Consider the following 17636-nt stretch of genomic DNA (forward strand, 5'->3'; position numbering starts at 1 on the left):
CCTCCTCCCTCAGACCTGGGAGTCCAGACCCCCAACCACCTCCTCCCTCAGACCCGGGAGTCCTGGCCCCCAGGCCCTCTCCTCCCTCAGATCCAGGGGTCCAGGCCCCCAGGCCCTCTCCTCCCTCAGATCCAGGGGTCCAGGCCTCCAGCACCCTCCTCCCTCAGACCCAGGGGTCCGGACCCCCAGCACCCTTCCCGCTCAGTCTCGGGGATGCGAGTTCGCTCCTCAGCTCTCCCCACGCCAGCACTTACCACGGTTGCCATGATGCTCACCAACCGCCAATATCCTAGCGGAAACGGAAACGGGCTAGGAACAAGGAGTTCTGGTCCCTCTAGACCGCCAGGTCCTCCAAAGATCTCGACGTTTCCTCATAAATATGCAAACTCTCCTTGCGGGGGCGTGGCGTCACTTTTTAGGCCCCGCTCCTCCGCCGAGACTGAACTGGTAAAGGAGTTCCCGGAACTCCTGGGTCGGTTCCCAACGCCTCCTGGCCCCTCCCTTTACCCAGGCCTCCTTGCTGAGGCGGATTGCAAAATTCTTAAGACTTCTTTGGGCAACCACACGTTCCCCACGCTCCCTTTCCTCCCTATTCCACCCTTTTCTCCCCCCGCTAACTCTGTGGCCTCAAGATTAGGATTGACAGAGTTGAGGGCCAATCTGCTAGCGCAGCGAGAAGCCACGCCCCCTAAAGCTCTCATTGGCCGCTAAGGTGGCGGGGCAGAGTAAACCCTACCTTGTTCATCAATGAGGAGATGCGTCAGCCCCCGCCCCCGGGCACAGGCCAATGGCTCTGGTCGGGGGGCGGACCCCACCTCCGGGCGGCCTCAAGATTTCACTGCAGGGGCCCCACCAGGCTCAGTGACGCTGCGGCCGCCTCCTGCCTAGGGCCTGGCCCTCCCTGGCGGGGGTGCGGTCGTGCAATAGGAAGCCGAGGGCGTTGCAAGCTTCCCGTTGGGCACTAGCTACCTGGCCCCGCGCCCTGCCCTTTGCATTCCCCAGACACCTCTGGAGCCCCCACCTGTGGCCCCTGGAGCCCCCTTCACGCGTCGGCCATGCCTCTAAGTCGCACTTTGTCCATGTCCTCCCTGCCAGGACTGGAGGACTGGGAGGATGAATTCGACCTGGAGAACACAGTGCTCTTCGAGGTGGCCTGGGAGGTGGCCAACAAGGGTGAGCACGCCAGGCGGTGGGTCGCGGACGAGGAGGGCAGTCGGCGATGGGAGCCGGCACTCTTGAGTAATACAGGGACAGGACTACATGGCATGACTCTTGGGTTCTGGCCAAGGAGCCTATGACTTCTGTGTCCTTGGGGAGGGGCCGAGGTATATCTCCTGGACCCTGGCGGGGTGGGGATGAGCCGCCTCACTGTTAAAAGGAAAAGAGGCCGAAGTCCAGTTGCTGGGTCCTAGGGAAGAGGGGGCTAAAATGAAAGATTCCTAGGTCCTGGAGGGAGGTTTCTGAGAGACCAGTGACCTAGGTCCTGAACAGGGAAGGAGATGGGTGGTGGTGGGGGGGGGGTTGGCACTTCCTAGTGCAAACCTGGGAAGTGGCTGGGTTTCAGGTCCGCGGCCCTGGGGGAAGAGTCTGGGGATATAACTCCGGATTTGGTAGAGAGCCAACTGGGAGATAGGATGCATGAGTCGTGGTGGCAGAATTTGGGCGCTGGCCACTTGAGAGTAAAGATGGGAGGGGCTGCAGACTCTAATTCTTAGATCTTTGGGTCAGAGAGAGTTGGGGTCTGAATGCCTAGGCTCTGAAGGGAGCCGAGGGTATGAGCTACAGGTTTCTAAGAGTAGGGGAGCCTGGGGCCTCAGACACATGCATACTGGAATGAGGGAAGCCTGGGAAGTCCTAGGTTGGTCAGGGGCTGGGCCCAAGGATGGGAGGGGCTGGGGGCCTAGATTCCTGCATCCCAGGACCTGAAGGGCCTAAAGTTCTGGGTTTGGAAAACCAGCTGGGGCTGGAGGGAGCTAGGGTTTTGCTTTGCTGAGTCTCGGGAGAGAATGGGACCGGGTCTTACACCACGGCAGGCGGCCCTCAAACTGGGAGCCATGTATCACCAGGGCCCAGGCTCCCGTAGGTAAGGAGGCTGAGAGCCCAGACTCCTAGGTCTGGAGTGAAGTCATGGGAGGAGCAGGGCCCTGCATGTGTGTCCTCAGTTGGGGAAAAGAGACTGGGGGACAGTTCAGCAGAGCCCCTGGGGGGGGGGGGAGCACCGAATGACAATTCAGCCTTCTCTTAGGCAACTGTGGGAATCTGAATAGGGCCATGAAGAGAGATTCTCCCCTACTGTGACCTAGAGCCTGACTGAGAATTTAAACCCAGCTCCTGTAAGCTGGGAACTCGGGAATCTGGGTCCTGCTAATCCTTATCAGCTTTTCTCATCGTTGGGACCCTAGTCCCTAATTCCCTCAGACCCGGAGCCCAGGTCCCTAGCCCTTTCCTATCTGACTCAGAAGTTTAGCCTGAGCCCCATTCTCCCTTAGACCGGAGAGTACTGCCCTCGAATTCCTATCTTACTTTCCTCTGACTGAGAAGTATGGGCTTCCAGTCCCTTCCTCCCTCTAAGCCAGAAGTCCAGGGCCCCAGCACCTTCCATGCTCCCCACCCCCACCCCAGGTCCCAGACCTGTGGACCTCGGCTGGGGCCTGCCCTCACACTCTTGGGCCCACAGTGGGAGGCATCTACACGGTGCTGCAGACGAAGGCGAAGGTGACAGGGGATGAGTGGGGCGACAACTACTACCTGGTGGGACCTTACACGGAGCAGGGTGTGAGGACCCAGGTGGAACTGCTCGAGCCCCCAACCCCGGCCCTGAAGAAGACACTGGACTGCATGAACAGCAAAGGCTGCAAGGTAGGACATGGCCTGGCTGAGGGTAGGGAGGTGGGCGCCCAGAGTTAGGGTGAGAGCAGCAGATGGAGAAGGGACTGTGGGGAAGGGGGCGGATAGCCCCCTGGGGAGAGAGAGGCATGTACAGAAACACAGGATGACCCAGTACTTTCTCAAGCAGACACAGAGGAGGTAAGATTAACAGACACTCAGACAGATGCAGGACCCCATGAAATGGGTGGGTGAGCCCCAAGCTATAAGACATTGGTGAATGGACAGACAGACAGCAGGTACAAGATAGACCGAGAGATCGTTCCTAGAGGCCGAGATCGTCAGACCCACAGAGAGAAAAAGATCTAGATAGAAAGACAGCCAGCAAGATAGAACCCAGGGCAGGTGGGCTTGGGGTGAGGCAGGAGTTGCCAGAGTAGGGGTTCCGGAGCCTGAAGTTCAAAGTCACCTTCTCCACTCTCTGCCTCTGTGACCTTGGCTAATAAACCTGCTAATAGCATCTACCTTGTATGGTTTTTGGGAGGATGCAGTAGTTAATAAAGTCTTCAGCTCAGTTCCTGGCTTCAGTTAGTACTGTGTATGAGCTACTGTCATCATGGATGTCCTCATCATCATCATTACTGTAAACAGCCAAGCTTGCAATGAGGTAGACAGGCACACCAAGGGAGACAGATGGATAGAGAGAGATTGAGTGTCCCAAAAGGTGATGATAGCCCCAGGGACTAGAGCAATTAGGGAGAGAGAAGAAGAAAAACAGCCTGATGTTTCAGGGAGAAGGCCCTAGAAAGGAGAGGAAGATGGAGTACCAATGAAGAGAAGAGAGCTAGGCGAGCAGACCCGGGGTGGGGGAGTGGGAGAGGGGCAGAGGTTCAGAGGGGCAGAGCCAGGAATTAAAGATAGGAGGGGAGATCTCGTCCCAGGGCTCCAGATGAGGACCAAAGGATGAGCACAGATTGATGACTGCTGCCTGCAGAGGTGACCATGAAGTAGCAGGCCTCAACCTCATGACAGGTTGGGGTCTGGGAGGGAGGAAGCACAGTGGTTGCTGCATTCATTCACAGCCTCTGGCTTGGGGTGGGGTCTGGAGTCCAGGTAGGCCTGGCTGTGTCCCTAAGGAACCCTAGGACAGCCCAGCCCTACCCCATGGCAGCTGCTCCCCACGTGCTGGGGGCCTAAGAATAGCCCCCCTCCCCCCCAGCGAAAGGGCAGACCACAGCTGGGAGGGGGAGGGGCAGGGCATCAAAGTCAGGCTCCCCGGGGCTGGGAAAAGCCAGGTCAGAGAGGCATAGGACTGCTCGATGCCTGCACAGGGCCGGGGCCGTGGCAGCAGGCCCAGAACCTGAGGCTGTCATCTCGGGAGGAAAGCAGTCACCGACCAGAGGAACGTGGCAGACGCAGAATGAAATGTGCCAGCGAGGTTTAGAGATGGGGCAGTGGGTAGAAAAATGCAGCCCCTGGGGAAGGAAAGAGGGCAGCTGGTGTGAGAAGGGGTGGCTGCAGAGTACAAACAGGCCTCAGGGCAGGGCAAGGAGGCAGCAGGTGACAAACTTATGGTGAAAGCGTCAGACGCCAGGCAACAGGTGTGGAAGAAATAGGGCAGGGAGAACAGGAAAAGAAGCATCCAGTGGAAGGAATTTGCAGCAGAAGGAAAAGATCATGGGAGAAAGCAACGCGAGGGTCGGCAGGAGAGAAGTGGCAGCAAACACGGGAGCAAGGCGGCAGGTTGGAGACATCGTAAGGGTGGAAAAACAAGGCAGTGGAGGCACAGAGAGGACGTGTCAAATGCGTGGTTATAGGTAGAGAAAAGAGGCAGTGGGGAGGAGCAGCGTAGTGGTTATAGAAACTAAGCAAGGAACAGGGTAAATATAACTGATGGAAAAAGATCATGGTGGGAATACCTAACAGCACATAGAGAAATAAGGCAGCGGGTGAGAAATTAGCAGCAGATACAGAAACAGGGTGGAAGAACTGGGTTGGGAAGGCAGCTGCCTGTGGCCAGGAGAACCCCAGGTGCTGAGCCCAGAGACGTGTGGCCACAGCCCTGAGCCTTCCCGCGGGGGCCCCACAGGTGTACTTCGGTCGCTGGCTGATCGAGGGGGGCCCCCTGGTGGTGCTCCTGGATGTGGGGGCCTCAGCCTGGGCCCTGGAGCGCTGGAAGGGGGAGCTCTGGGACACCTGCAACATCGGGGTGCCCTGGTACGACCGTGAGGCCAACGACGCCGTCCTTTTTGGCTTCCTCACCACCTGGTTCCTGGGTGAGGTAGGCCCCATTGCCCCTCCCCATGTCACTCCTTCCGACCCTGGCCCCAAACTGCAATGGTCATCAGCCCCTGGCCAGGGGGTGGCTGGGTGGGGGCCAGAGACTGGCTGGCTTCTCCCAGGGCATTCTGGGAGCTGTAGGTCCTTTTCCAAGCATGAGCTCTAAACTTTGGGAACATGGACATCCAGGGACCCAGACTCTTGTTTTCCTCAGAGACTCAAACTCCCAACCCCAACTTCATTCACTCTAATCTTCCAAGTGTAAGATTTTTGAGCCATTAGCTTTTGGGGGTGCTGGCCTGGCTGGAGGGTTTGTACCAGGGAATTCTGGGAGTTGTAGTTCTCTAGTCTGATAGTGGCTGGACTTAGCTCTGAATTGGGACCCTGGATGTTTGGGGATCTCCAGCCTATATGAGAACCAGGAATCCTGGTTCTGACCCCCTTAGCTTTTAAAAGGCTCAGGAAACTTCACTTCTCATGACGCAGGGAAAACAGTCTAGGAACTGGCTATTCCTAGGGCATTCTGGGAGTTGTAGTCCTTTAGCCAGTATTGGGTACAGTTCTACTCTTGATTGAGATAAAGAGTCTCCAGGAATTGCATGCAGGACCTGGGGACGCTTTCCAATTCAGCCCTGCTGGGACTTAGAAGATTGGCCAAAAAACCAAACCAAAACAAAAAAACCCACCAAAACCCCAGCTCCCATCAGCCTTTGGGGATGGGGTCAGCTGGTCTGGCCGTCTCAAGGATTTACAGTTCCTTATTCTAGGGGGATGGCAGTGGGTGACCATCCATTCTGTGCAGGAGTGGTGATAGCTCTCCCCTGCTTCCTCGTCCACCCTGGGGGATTGTCGATTGCCTACACAACACATACGGAGACATGTTGGCCCTGTTCCTGTTGCCCCCTAGTTCCTAGCCCAGAACGAGGAGAAGCCACATGTGGTTGCACACTTCCACGAGTGGTTGGCGGGCGTTGGACTCTGCCTGTGCCGGGCCCGGCGGCTGCCTGTAGCTACAATCTTCACCACCCACGCCACGCTCCTGGGACGATACCTGTGTGCAGGTGCTGTGGACTTCTACAACAACCTGGAGAATGTGAGCCGGGAATGTGGCCCAGGGGGGCTCCGAGTGTTTCAGGACAGCCCCGGGGGATCAAGCTTCCTTTTCTCCCATGACCCAGGAGTCCCAAGTCCTCAGCCCTCTCCTCCCTCAGACCCAGGAGGAGTTCAGTTTCCAGCCCCAACCACCCCCAGGACCCCGGAGTCTAGACCTCTAGTCTTCTCCCCAGTTCTTCCACCCTGACTGCCCTCCCTTCCCACCCAGTTCAATGTGGACAAGGAAGCAGGTGAGAGGCAAATCTATCACCGCTACTGCATGGAGCGGGCAGCAGCCCACTGCGCTCACGTCTTTACTACTGTGTCCCAGATCACCGCCATCGAGGCTCAGCACCTACTCAAGAGGAAACCAGGTAGGGTATAGGGTGGGGTCCCTAGACATGAATGAGGTAGTCTGTGCTAAGGCCTAGACCAGTTTTTTTAACTGTAGAGAGCAAAGAACTACACCTCCCAGAAAGCCCTAAGTTGGTGACCTGAATATGAAGTTGCCTGGCTGTACACCCTAGAGACTAATGGGAGGTGTCATTTCTTTGACATTAATCTCAAGATGGTAAAGTTATTTTATTGGCTAATGTAGATTTCAGTCTTCCGGAAGGGAACGGAGTTTCACTGGGTTTTGATTTTGAGAAGAGCAGTGTTGGAACCAGTTATTCTAACCGAGTTATGGTACCCATTCTCAACGGGTGTACTGTGAGAACTACAACTCCCAGAGGCCCCAAGGTGGATCATTTCCCTATGGGGTTAGCCATTTGCAGGGGCTGCTGGGATTTGTAGCTGTGCTTGTGAACAGAAGCAGGTAACTTTGGGCAAGAAGGCATCCGAGTGGCAGGACAGCTGGAGCTTCTAAAGCAAAGACATTGTTCAAGGAAAGGAGTCTTTCCTTTGTTTATTCATTCAGGCACACTGATCTGAATGAATAAATGAAGATCTGAAACATGGACCTTCGGGCGCCTGGGTGGCTCAGTTGGTTAAGCCCCTGCCTTCGGCCCGGGTCATGATCCTGGAGTCCCGGGATCGAGTCTCACATTGGGCTCCCTGCTCAGCAGGGAGTCTGCTTCTTCCTCTGACCTTCCCCCTTCTCATGCGCATGCGCGCGCTCTCTCTCATTCTCTCTCTCAAATAAATAAATAAAATCTTAAAAAAAAAAAAATGAAACGTGGACCTTCTCCCCCAACCCCAGATATCGTGACCCCCAATGGGCTGAATGTGAAGAAGTTCTCCGCCATGCATGAGTTCCAGAACCTCCATGCTCAGAGCAAGGCTCGAATCCAGGAGTTTGTGCGGGGCCATTTTTATGGGTACGTGGACCGGATACCTAGGTCTTGAGAGAGGAGGGGGTTGGGAGCCCACGTCCTGAGTGTAAGAGACAGAATAGCCGGCGGCTCAGCCTCTTGAGCTCCTGAACCCCAGAACAATGGCTGAGTATTGAGGGATGGATCCCCATCCAAGGAAAGAAGAACCACAATTTCCAGGAGTCCCCATGGTGCCTCTGCTCTTGCTAAGCTGTTCTTTGCCCCTGTGGCTGCTGGGGTTTGTAGCTTCAAGGCCAGGGCTACAGGATCCCCCACCCTTGGCTTCACCCTGCCTTTTTATGGCTTTTTTAGGCACCTGGACTTCAACTTGGACAAGACCTTGTATTTCTTTATCGCTGGCCGCTACGAGTTCTCTAACAAGGGGGCGGACGTCTTCCTAGAGGCCTTGGCCCGGCTCAACTATCTGCTCAGAGTAAGGCCTGGGCTGTCTGTGAGGACACGAAAAGAGGACGAGGAAATCAGGACATAAGTTGGGGGGGGGCGTGTAGGGACACCCATGTGTGAATGGGGAAGTGTCGAGACCCAGACAGCAGACCAGAGTCCCCGTGGGGATGGTAACTTCAGTTCTCCTTGACAGGAAGAGGCATGGCGGGGCCATAGTGGTCTTGATGGGCGGAAAAGGGTAGGTGGCCTCAGGGTTGATTCTGAACCCCTCCCTCCAACCCCACGCCTTTTCCTCTGCCCAGGTAAACAGCAGTGAGCAGACAGTGGTCGCCTTCTTCATCATGCCAGCTCGGACCAACAATTTCAACGTGGAAACCCTCAAGGGCCAGGCTGTGCGCAAGCAGCTCTGGTCAGCAGCCCTGGGCCCAGGAGCCCTGCCATTCCCACTTCCAGCTTTGTGCTTCGGGAGGCTCAGTTTTGTTCTCTGGAACACAAGCAACTCGCCCCACCAATTCCTAGGGAAGTAGCTTGCTTGAGAGGCCTCCAGTTCAGGGGTAGTAAGGAGTTGCAGGCAGGACAAGTGTGACCGCAGAACCAGGGCTCTGGTGAGGTCTCCCTTGTGCCACTTGTGACTTTGGGCAAATAATTCCGCCTCTCCAAGCCTCGGTTTCCTCAAATGCAAAACCCATTCATCAGCCAGCAGATATTCATTGAGCACCTACCATGTCAGGCACTGTTCCAGGCCTTAGGGACACGAGGGAAGATCAATCAATCAAATGCAAAACCCATTCATCAGCCAGCAGATACTCATTGAGCACCTACCATGTACCAGGCACTGTTCCAGGCCTTGGGGACAAGAGACGATCCCTGCCCTCGCCACTGAGCTCACATTCTAGAAAGTTCTACAGGAAGTGCTCTGGGGCGCCTGGCTGGCTCAGTCAGTAGAGCATGTGACTCTTGATCTTGGGGTTGTGAGTTCAAGCCCCATGTCAGGTGTAGAGATTACTTAAAAATAAAATCTTTTGAAAAGTGCTCTGGCAAGAAAATAAAGCAGGACTGGAATATGAGACAGGACATGGAGTTGTCAGGAGAGGCCACACTGAGAAAGTGCCATTGGGTAGAGGAATGGCAATAGAGGAAATGAGGGAGGGTGCCCTGTGTGTATCTGGGGAATAGCATTTCAGGCAGAGGGACAGCAGATGCAAAGGCCCTGGGGTGTGTTTGAGAAGCCACAAGGAGACCAGTGGGGCTGGAGCAGTGTGCTGGAGGGAGATGGGGTAGAAAATGAGGCCCGAGCTATGAGACGATTATGAGCCGAGGAAATGTCAATGAAGCTGTAGAGTGTCACTAATTGCTAGCTTCCCTCGTGTACCTCAAGTTTCCTCTCTCAGAACACAATTTTCCCTTTTTATAAAATGGTGCTCAGCATTGCCACCGTCAGGACTAGTGCAAGTCCTAAAAATAGCTGACATTTCTGGAAGGCTCGCCTTGTGCCAGGCACTGTGCACTTTTTGTCATGACTTCATCAAGTTTTCACTGCATACCTATGAGGTTGGTTCTATTTTTATCCCTGTCTGACAGATGAGTCACTGAAGTCAGAGAGGGAAGGCCACCTGTCCCTGGCCACACAGCTGATGCAAAGCACAAGAGATTCTAGCCTTCCAGGGCCCGTTTCCCAGCTCCCCATCCTCCAGCTCAGAATCCCCAGGGCCTCTCCGCTCAGACCTCGGTTTTCCAGCTGCCCCACAAACCTAACAACACATGGCAGCTGGTATGTGTATATGATGCTGTGGCTTTAATTCTTCTAGGGATACGGCCAACACTGTGAAAGAGAAGTTTGGAAGGAAGCTTTACGAGTCCTTGCTGGTGTGAGTGTCCCACCTCCAGCCCTGCATCCTCCTGGGCCCTAATTGCTCTCCTCTCCCCTGATTCCCAGACGTGTACCCTGCTCACCTTGCAGGGGGAGCCTCCCAGACATGAACAAGATGCTGGATAAGGAGGACTTCACCATGATGAAGAGAGCCATCTTTGCTACACAGGTATGGTTGGGACACCTCAACCGAGAGCTGGCAGCCCTTTTCAAGGCATCAATTCTCAAGTCCACCGAAGGTGTGAACTGACTGGTAGACATTCAGTTTCCTGAGGGCAGCCTGTTTTCCCATGGCTTATTCTGCTACACGGGCTGCTGGGAATTGAAGTTTCTTTCTTTCTTTTTCTTTTCTTTCTTTCTTCTTCTTTCCTTCTTTTCTTTCTTCATTTCTCTTCTTTCTTTCTTTCTTCTTTTCTTTTTTTCCTTCCTTTCCTTCTTTCCTTCCTTCCTTCTTTTCTTTCTTTCTCTTTGTTCTTTAGTTTTTTTTTACTTTGAGTTGTAATTTCCTTGAGTCTCTAGGGTCAAAGGACAAAAGGTGAAAGGAAACTTTAGGAAGCCAACCGAGCCACAAAAGGAGAACAAGTCCCTGCCGTCCCTGGGTCTTGCTGCAAACTAGCTGCGTACTCATTAGAGCCAGAAGGTCCGCTAAAACACTTGTCATTACCAGAAGAACACTGAAAACTCTCAGCAGCCCCTGCTTTTCTTTTTTTTTTTTTTTTTAAAGATTTTATTTATTTATTTGAGAGAGAGAATAAGAGACAGAGAGCATGAGAGGGAGGAAGGTCAGACGGAGAAGCTGACTCCCTGCCGAGCAGGGAGCCCGATGCGGGACTCGATCCCGGGACTCCAGGATCATGACCTGAGCCGAAGGCAGTCGCTCAACCAACTGAGCCACCCAGGCGCCCCAGCCCCTGCTTTTCTTATCACACTGGCTGTGTCTTAGTCCCCAAACATTCCTGGGAGTTGTAGCTTCTTTAGATTCCTGAGGTTAATGCAGTTAGGCAGATGGGAAACCGTAGAGGAACATGGTAGGAACAGAATGAGAACTACAACTCCCAGCAGCCCCTGCCTCATGGAGTCTTCCCTAGCCCCAGAGGCTTCTGGGAGGTAGAGTTCTTTTCTTCTCTGGAGTCAAGAATCTTTGGTACCTGTAGTCAGGGCTGGTGAGCCATTTCCTGGGGAATGGAAACCTAGATAAGCCAAGGTGCACAAACACGGTGTGATGTGCTTTTGGCCAAACTACAATTTCCAATAGTCCCTAAGGCCGTCGGTCTCCCTGACGATGTATCTGCCATGGGGCTGCTGGGAGTTGTAGTTTCTTGCAGCTGCTGGAGGGCCACTGAAGGTGAGCAGAACTTTTCATGAGATGGAAGAGGTACCAATAACTGTTTGTCCCAGCACATGGGAGTTCCTCGATCTGGCCTCTTCCAGTGACTCTTGGGAATTGTGGTTTCTTTGGGCCTTGCTTGGGAGTGGAGGTGGAGGGAATTACAGGATGGAGAGTAAAGGGAACTTGGAGAGAAAGCGAGCCAGGATTTTCATAAGAAAACTACAACTAAGGGCCCCTGGGTGGCTCAGTCAGTTGAGCGTCCAACTCTTGATTTCAGCTCAGGTCATGATCTCAGGGTTGTGAGATCGACACCTGCGTTGGGCTCCGTGCTGGGCATGGAGCCTGCTTGAGATTCTCTCTTTCCCTCTCCCTCCCATCTCTCTCTCTCTCTCTCAAAACAAACCAACAAAACCTGAACAGAAAACCTGCAACTTCCAGCAGCCCCTGAAGCTTGCTACCCTATTGGCAAAGTCTCTGCCCCATTGATTACAACTCCTAATCTCTTAGGCTTGTGGTTCCCACAACCTGGTGGGAACTGTGGTCTCCCCAGGGTCAGCATGGCTCTTAGGGAACTAAGGAGCCCCCGTCCCTTCTCTGACCCCCATCTCACTTGTGGCCCCTACAGCGGCAGTCTTTCCCCCCCGTGTGCACCCACAACATGCTGGACGACTCCTCGGACCCTATCCTGACCACCATCCGCCGAATTGGGCTCTTCAATAGTAGTGCCGACAGGGTCAAGGTGAGGACAACGGTCAGGGAGGGTTAAGCATGGTGGGGTGGGGTGGGGGTAGGGGGAGCCTGGGCCTCACATCCCCCCTTTCCCTTAGTTTATCAAAGGATTGCTGTGTTTAGAAAGGACCTTAGCTTTTTAAGCAGGCAGACTTAGATTCAAATCCTTGTCCTCCCACTGACTTGGGTGACTCTAGTCAAGACTTTCGCCCTCTCTGGGCCACTCCAGGATCCCAGGGAGTAGCTAAATAAGGCGCTTGGGCTGAACTCTTCTTTTTTCATGGCTAGGTGATTTTCCATCCAGAGTTCCTCTCCTCCACCAGCCCTCTGCTCCCCGTGGATTATGAGGAATTTGTCCGTGGCTGCCATCTTGGGGTCTTCCCTTCCTACTATGAGCCTTGGGGCTACACGCCGGGTGAGTGCAGCGTGGTGGTGGGCTTCTGGTCTGATCAGGCATGATCGATTGAGGCACTTGTCCCGTTCTGTGCCCCAAGCTCTCCTTTGCAAAACAGGGATGATGTCAACAGTCTGTTTTGCTACAGAATGTGTTTTTGTGACACAGTAGCTCATGTGATGCATAATTAGAGGTCACATGTGATTTCCCCCCATTGGCTGATATTTGGCCCCCGAAATAATAACAGCTGAATGCATAGTTCACTCACACGACAGAATGTGGCCAAGGCTCCCTGAGATGTCCCCAGGGCCCATCTGCTCCACCTTCCTCTTTTAGGAAGGGGTTGGCTCTCTTTAGAGACACAGGCTCCAACTTGGACCTTATTGCAATTCTCCCTCATTTAGGGACATTCTGCTGTGGCCCCAAACTCAACCCCATCTCACACACTTTTCAATCAAGTTACCTTCGTGTTTTTCAGGCTAAGGCAATAACACATTTGCTGTAGTTTTTCTTAATTTATGAGTAATTTAACAAATCTCTTAAACCGTGCTTTCATGATAATTAGGATGATGATTGTCCCAGTTTTATTTCTGTCACGGTTACAGTGATGACGAGGTTCTGTGTGCTTGGCCCCAACCCTATTTTTCCCCATAAGCCCTGTTATATCTGGAGCCTGCGTTTGCAGGTTACGTGGGTTTTTAGGAACACTTACATTTGAATAATAATAAACTGCTTGAAGCGTTTCTCAGTCTTGTTTAGGGTATTAAATAAGGCAGAATGAGAGCCCTTCTCTTACCTCCTGTCAAAATAGACTGAAGCTGGGGCGCCTGTCAGTTAAGTGACTGACTCTTGGTTTCAGCTCAGGCCCTGATCTCAGGCTCCATGCCTAGTGCAGAGTCTGTATGGGACTCTTTCTCCCTCTCCCACTGCCCCTCCCCCAAAACGTGCTGTGTCTCTCTCTCTCTCAAATAAATAAATCTTTTTTAAAAGATAGACTGAAGCTATGATTAACCAGCCCACTCTATCTGGCACAAGAAAATATCTTACAGGTTGTGAGGATTAAGTAAAATGGTAGACATGGGAACAGAGTCCATACTTAATAATTCAGCATCCTGTTGCCAAACTCTAGACTCTTCCTCATCCTGAAGCCTTGGGACAAGTAAATTCCCTTTTCTGAGCCTCCTAGCTTCCCTTCTGAGAAACAGACTATGATAGGGGCAGCTGGGTGGCTAAGTCGGTAAAGCATCTGCCTTTGGCTTGGCTCATGGCCCCAGGGCCCCAGGGTCCTAGGATGGAGCCCTCCATCTGGCTCCTTGCTCAGTGGGGGGCCTGCTTCTCCCTCTCTCTCTGCTGCTCTCCCTGCTCATTCTCTCTCTCAAATAAATAAATAAAAAATCTTAGGGGTGCCTGGGCGGCTCAGTCTTTAAGCGTCTGCCTTCCGCTCGGGTCTTGATCCCGGGCTTCTGGGATCGAGCCCCACATCGGGCTCCCTGCTCAGCGGGGAGCCTGCTTCTCCCTCTCCCACCCCCCCCTGCTTGTGTTTCCGCTCTCGCTGTCTCTCTCAGAGAGAGAGAGAGACAGACCGCTGAGCAGGGAGCCCGATGCGGGGTTCAATCCCAGGACCCCGGGACCATGACCCGAACCGAAGGCAGACGCCTAACGACTGAGCCACCCAGGTGCCCCTAAATAAATAAAATCTTTAAAAAAGATAAAAAGTCTTAAAAACAAACAAACAGAACATTAGAAGAAGAAAAAAAGGAAGAAACAGACCGATAGTCTAATGTGCAGCCTGGTTTTGTGGGCTCAGTGATTTGCTTAAGGTGTCCGTAGAGGGCGCTGTTGGGGCTTTTATTGCGATTTAAGAGGCTGCAAAGGGGAAAGCTAAGTGGACCTTCCTCCTCATGCCTTCCTGCAGCTGAGTGCACGGTTATGGGCATCCCCAGTATCTCCACCAACCTCTCCGGCTTCGGCTGCTTCATGGAGGAACACATTGCAGACCCCTCAGCTTACGGTCGGTGCCCAGACTGAGAGCCGAGACTCCTGGATCCAGGGGGAGGAAGGGGTGGCCTCCTGGGTCCCGGGGGGAGGAGGAGTCCTGGCTCCAGAGAGTCCCTGGAAGAATGAAGGTTTCCTTGGTCTGATTTCTAAGCCCCCGTCCTGGCCCCCACAGGCATCTACATTCTGGACCGGCGGTTCCGCAGTCTGGATGATTCCTGCTCGCAGCTCACCTCCTTCCTCTACAGCTTCTGCCAGCAGAGCCGGCGGCAGCGCATCATACAGCGAAACCGCACGGAGCGCCTCTCAGACCTTCTGGACTGGAAATACCTAGGCCGGGTATGACTCCCTCCCACGTCCTCTGCAGGTGAATCGGCCGCTTCCGGCTCTGGGTCTCTCATTCCTCAGCCTCCAAGGCTGCCGCGGGACGCAGCCTCCTTCCACCTGTAACAGTCGCTGTCCCTTTAAGAAATTAACCAGCTTTTGCAGATAGACCACACTGGTGACAGTTACCTTCCTCGTATAAGTGTATGGCGAAAGAGATAACCAACTTAAGAATTCTGCCCCTGTTAATGAGGTGTGGCTCTGAGACATTCCGTTCACAGCTCTGCTTATCTACTTAAGGAGTGGAGCCAGAAAGATGGATAATTGGCGTAGGGGCCATCTGGAAGGTGCCGGAGTGTGCTCATTTGCATAGAGTGTGGCTAGGGTCCGCCCCTTCTATCTCTGCCGGGGGCGGGGTCTGGCTCGCGTTCCCTGATGCCCCCTCCCTTTCTTTTCCCCAAGTACTACATGTCTGCACGCCACATGGCGTTGGCCAAGGCCTTTCCAGAGCACTTCACCTATGAGCCCCACGAGGCTGACGCGGTGAGTGGACCCCGATCTCTCTGATGCGCCCGGAGCTAGAGGGCTGGGGTAGGGGCGCGTCCCTCCTGGAGTGGGAAGGTCCGGGGGAGGGGAGGAACCGTAGGAGGCCTCTGCTCACTCTGCGGTTTGTGCCGCCCCCCCCCTCCCCGTAACGCAGACCCAGGGCTACCGCTACCCACGGCCGGCCTCAGTGCCACCATCGCCCTCGCTGTCACGACACTCAAGCCCGCACCAGAGTGAGGATGAGGAGGAACCCCGGGACGGGCCGCCTGACATAGACGGGGAGCGCTACGACGAGGATGAGGAGGCAGCCAAGGACCGGCGCAACATCCGCGCCCCCGAGTGGCCGCGCCGCGCCTCCTGCGCCTCTTCCACCGGCGGGAGCAAGCGCAGCTCGGTGGACACGGCGCCCTCCAGCTCGCTCAGCACTCCCAGCGAGCCCCTCAGCCCTGCCAGCTCCCTGGGCGAGGAGCGCAACTAAGTCCGGTGCCCCACACTGCCGCCCCATCCTGCCGCCCTCGTCCAGAGGGCGGATGCAGAAAGGCGCCATTCCGAAACCCCACTCCAGATCCCGAACCCTCCTGGGGTCCACAGCCCCGCACCCTCCGGCATACACTCCAGCCCCTCTAGCTCCCCTCTCGGAATCCCCAACACTCCAGAATCCACAACGCCGTGCCTTTCCTGGGTTCCAGAATGCATAATCTGCGCCCTGGAGTCCTTCAGGCCTGGCCCAGACACCAGGGGCCAGGAACCTGCCATTTCCCTGCCATGGTGCCAGAGGTTTTAGGAAGCCTGGTCTGTTGCCTTCCAGGCAGGGGCTCCTAGAGCCCTTTGTGGCTTGCTAATTTTATAGCCCACAGACCAATCCACGCTCAGGCCTGGCCCAAGGGCCAGCAAGCCCTGGAAACCATGTGGTTTCCCTGCTAATGAGACAATCAAGTCCAAAGCTGGGCACTTTCAGGGACTTAACTGAATGCAGAAGGTCCTCCATTTCAACTCCAGAACTCAGGCTCCAGACCAGGGCATCCCCTGTTTACTCTGATGTGGCTCTTCCTGGTGTGTCTGGCTCTGCCTGGAGGGCCCCTCCATCCCTGCTCTCCTCTTTCTCCGTACTTTGGCCAATGGGGTGATGGTGGTGCAGAACCACTTGGCTTCTCATTCCTTTTGGAGAATATGCAGTCTTTGTCTAGATGCCTCTCTGGCCTTTTCTGAACCAGACCTTTCTCCTCTTCCCTGAGTCTGAGCTCTCCTCCCTATCTTGGGATTCCTGTCCCCTCCAGGGAATCCCGCTGCTGAGGACAGAAATGGCTGTCTACCCCTGCCACAAGCCCCAAGCCCTAGGCCCACCACGAAACCACTGGGTTCTAGGTCCCGGCTGCTGAATCTAGAACCTTACCACTGTGCTGCTTCCTGGTCCCTTTCTCCTGGTCTAGAACTGAACCCCCTAGGTTCTAGAACTTTCATATTTACCTCCAGGCTCTTCCATCCTTAAGCTGTGCCCTGCCCCCAGCTTTGGTGAAAGGAAGGGGCCCTTCATGTGTGCTGTGCTGTGTCTGATGCACTTGGTTTGCAGTTGGGACGGGGAGGGCAGAACGGGGTGTGATTGATGTGTGTCCAGAGATGAAAAAATACATCTATATTTAAGAATCTCAGGTTTGGTCCACTGTGAGGGCTTGCTGGGCCTCGCTCCCGGCCCCTCACTCCTCTTGGCTTCTCTACCTCTTTACCTCCTTTATTCTCCGCCCCCCCCCCCCCACCGCCTGCCCACCCGAGTCCCTAATACCTTGTCTCATTCGGCTGTCTTGGAGAGACTTGGATTGCCATTCTAGATTCTAGTTTTATTTCAAGGGAAGTCACCTCTGTTTCATTGGGACTTGCAGGCGGGCAAAAATTTGGCTCAAAGGGGCTGTGTCACTAGAAAAAAAAAAAAAGACCCACGGGTAGCCACAAGCCCTGTGTGGCTATTTAAATGAACCAGATTCTTCAGTAGCACTAGCCACATGCAACTGCCCGGTAGTCACTGTGGCCACATAAGGCTCATAACTACACAACTGAACAGCGCAAATACAGAATATTTTATTTTTTAAAGATTTATTTGAGAGAAAGAGAGGGCATGAGCGGGGGGAGGGACAGAGGGAGAAGCAGACTCCCCACTGCAGGGAGCCTGACATGAGGCTTGGTCCCAGGACCCCAGGGTCATGACCTGAGCCGTGGGCAGATGCTTAACCGACTAAGCCGCTCAGGCGCCCCCAGAATATTTTCATCATTGCAAAAAATTCTATTGGACAGCACTAGCTTAGAACATGTTTCAAGGACAGTGGCCTCTGGACTTTAGCCCTACTGTCCCCTGAATGGCTCTGTTTTCCGGGAAAAATCTGTTTTCAGTTCTAGTCTTCGCTAGGAGTGCACCTCTGAGCCAATCACGTCTCAGGGGAGTAGAAAACTGGATTTGCATGTGTGACCATCCTTCCTCTTAACTGTGTTGGTGATGGACACACAGAAGCCCCCTCCCCTGCCAGAATCATGAGTGGCCAG

The 17636-nt window shown here is 54.3% G+C and overlaps 2 protein-coding genes across 4 annotated transcripts in view; one reads left to right on the forward strand and one right to left on the reverse strand.

Moving 5' to 3' along the window:
• The window catches only part of RUVBL2 (RuvB like AAA ATPase 2), a 15167-nt gene extending 14889 nt beyond the window's left edge, over positions 1–278 (reverse strand). Inside the window, exon 1 of the mRNA XM_021681257.1 lies at positions 255–278. Within this exon, the coding sequence (XP_021536932.1) occupies positions 255–266 (12 nt within the window). The 5' untranslated portion in view covers positions 267–278. The remainder of the gene's footprint in view (positions 1–254) is intronic.
• A 556-nt stretch (positions 279–834) lies between these two features.
• On the forward strand, positions 835–16856 carry GYS1 (glycogen synthase 1). 3 transcript variants are annotated; one of them, XM_044911444.1, is made up of 16 exons: positions 835–1173; positions 2678–2859; positions 4916–5111; positions 6021–6199; positions 6428–6572; positions 7400–7517; positions 7824–7944; positions 8219–8325; positions 9725–9784; positions 9877–9955; positions 11742–11855; positions 12134–12260; positions 14155–14250; positions 14410–14573; positions 15021–15101; positions 15259–16856. In XM_044911444.1, exons 1-16 carry the CDS (start codon positions 1056–1058, stop codon positions 15580–15582), a joined length of 2211 nt encoding a protein of 736 aa, XP_044767379.1. In that variant the 5' UTR covers positions 835–1055; the 3' UTR covers positions 15583–16856. The 3 variants fall into 3 exon arrangements, with proteins under 3 accessions (XP_044767379.1, XP_021536931.1, XP_044767380.1); XM_021681256.1 differs by having other exon boundaries at positions 4916–5107; positions 6014–6199; XM_044911445.1 differs by lacking the exon at positions 4916–5111 and having other exon boundaries at positions 6014–6199.
• The last annotated feature ends 780 nt before the right edge of the window (positions 16857–17636 follow it).

Source organism: Neomonachus schauinslandi, chromosome 16, assembly GCF_002201575.2.
Source record: "Neomonachus schauinslandi chromosome 16, ASM220157v2, whole genome shotgun sequence".
NCBI classification, from domain to species: Eukaryota; Metazoa; Chordata; class Mammalia; order Carnivora; family Phocidae; genus Neomonachus; species Neomonachus schauinslandi.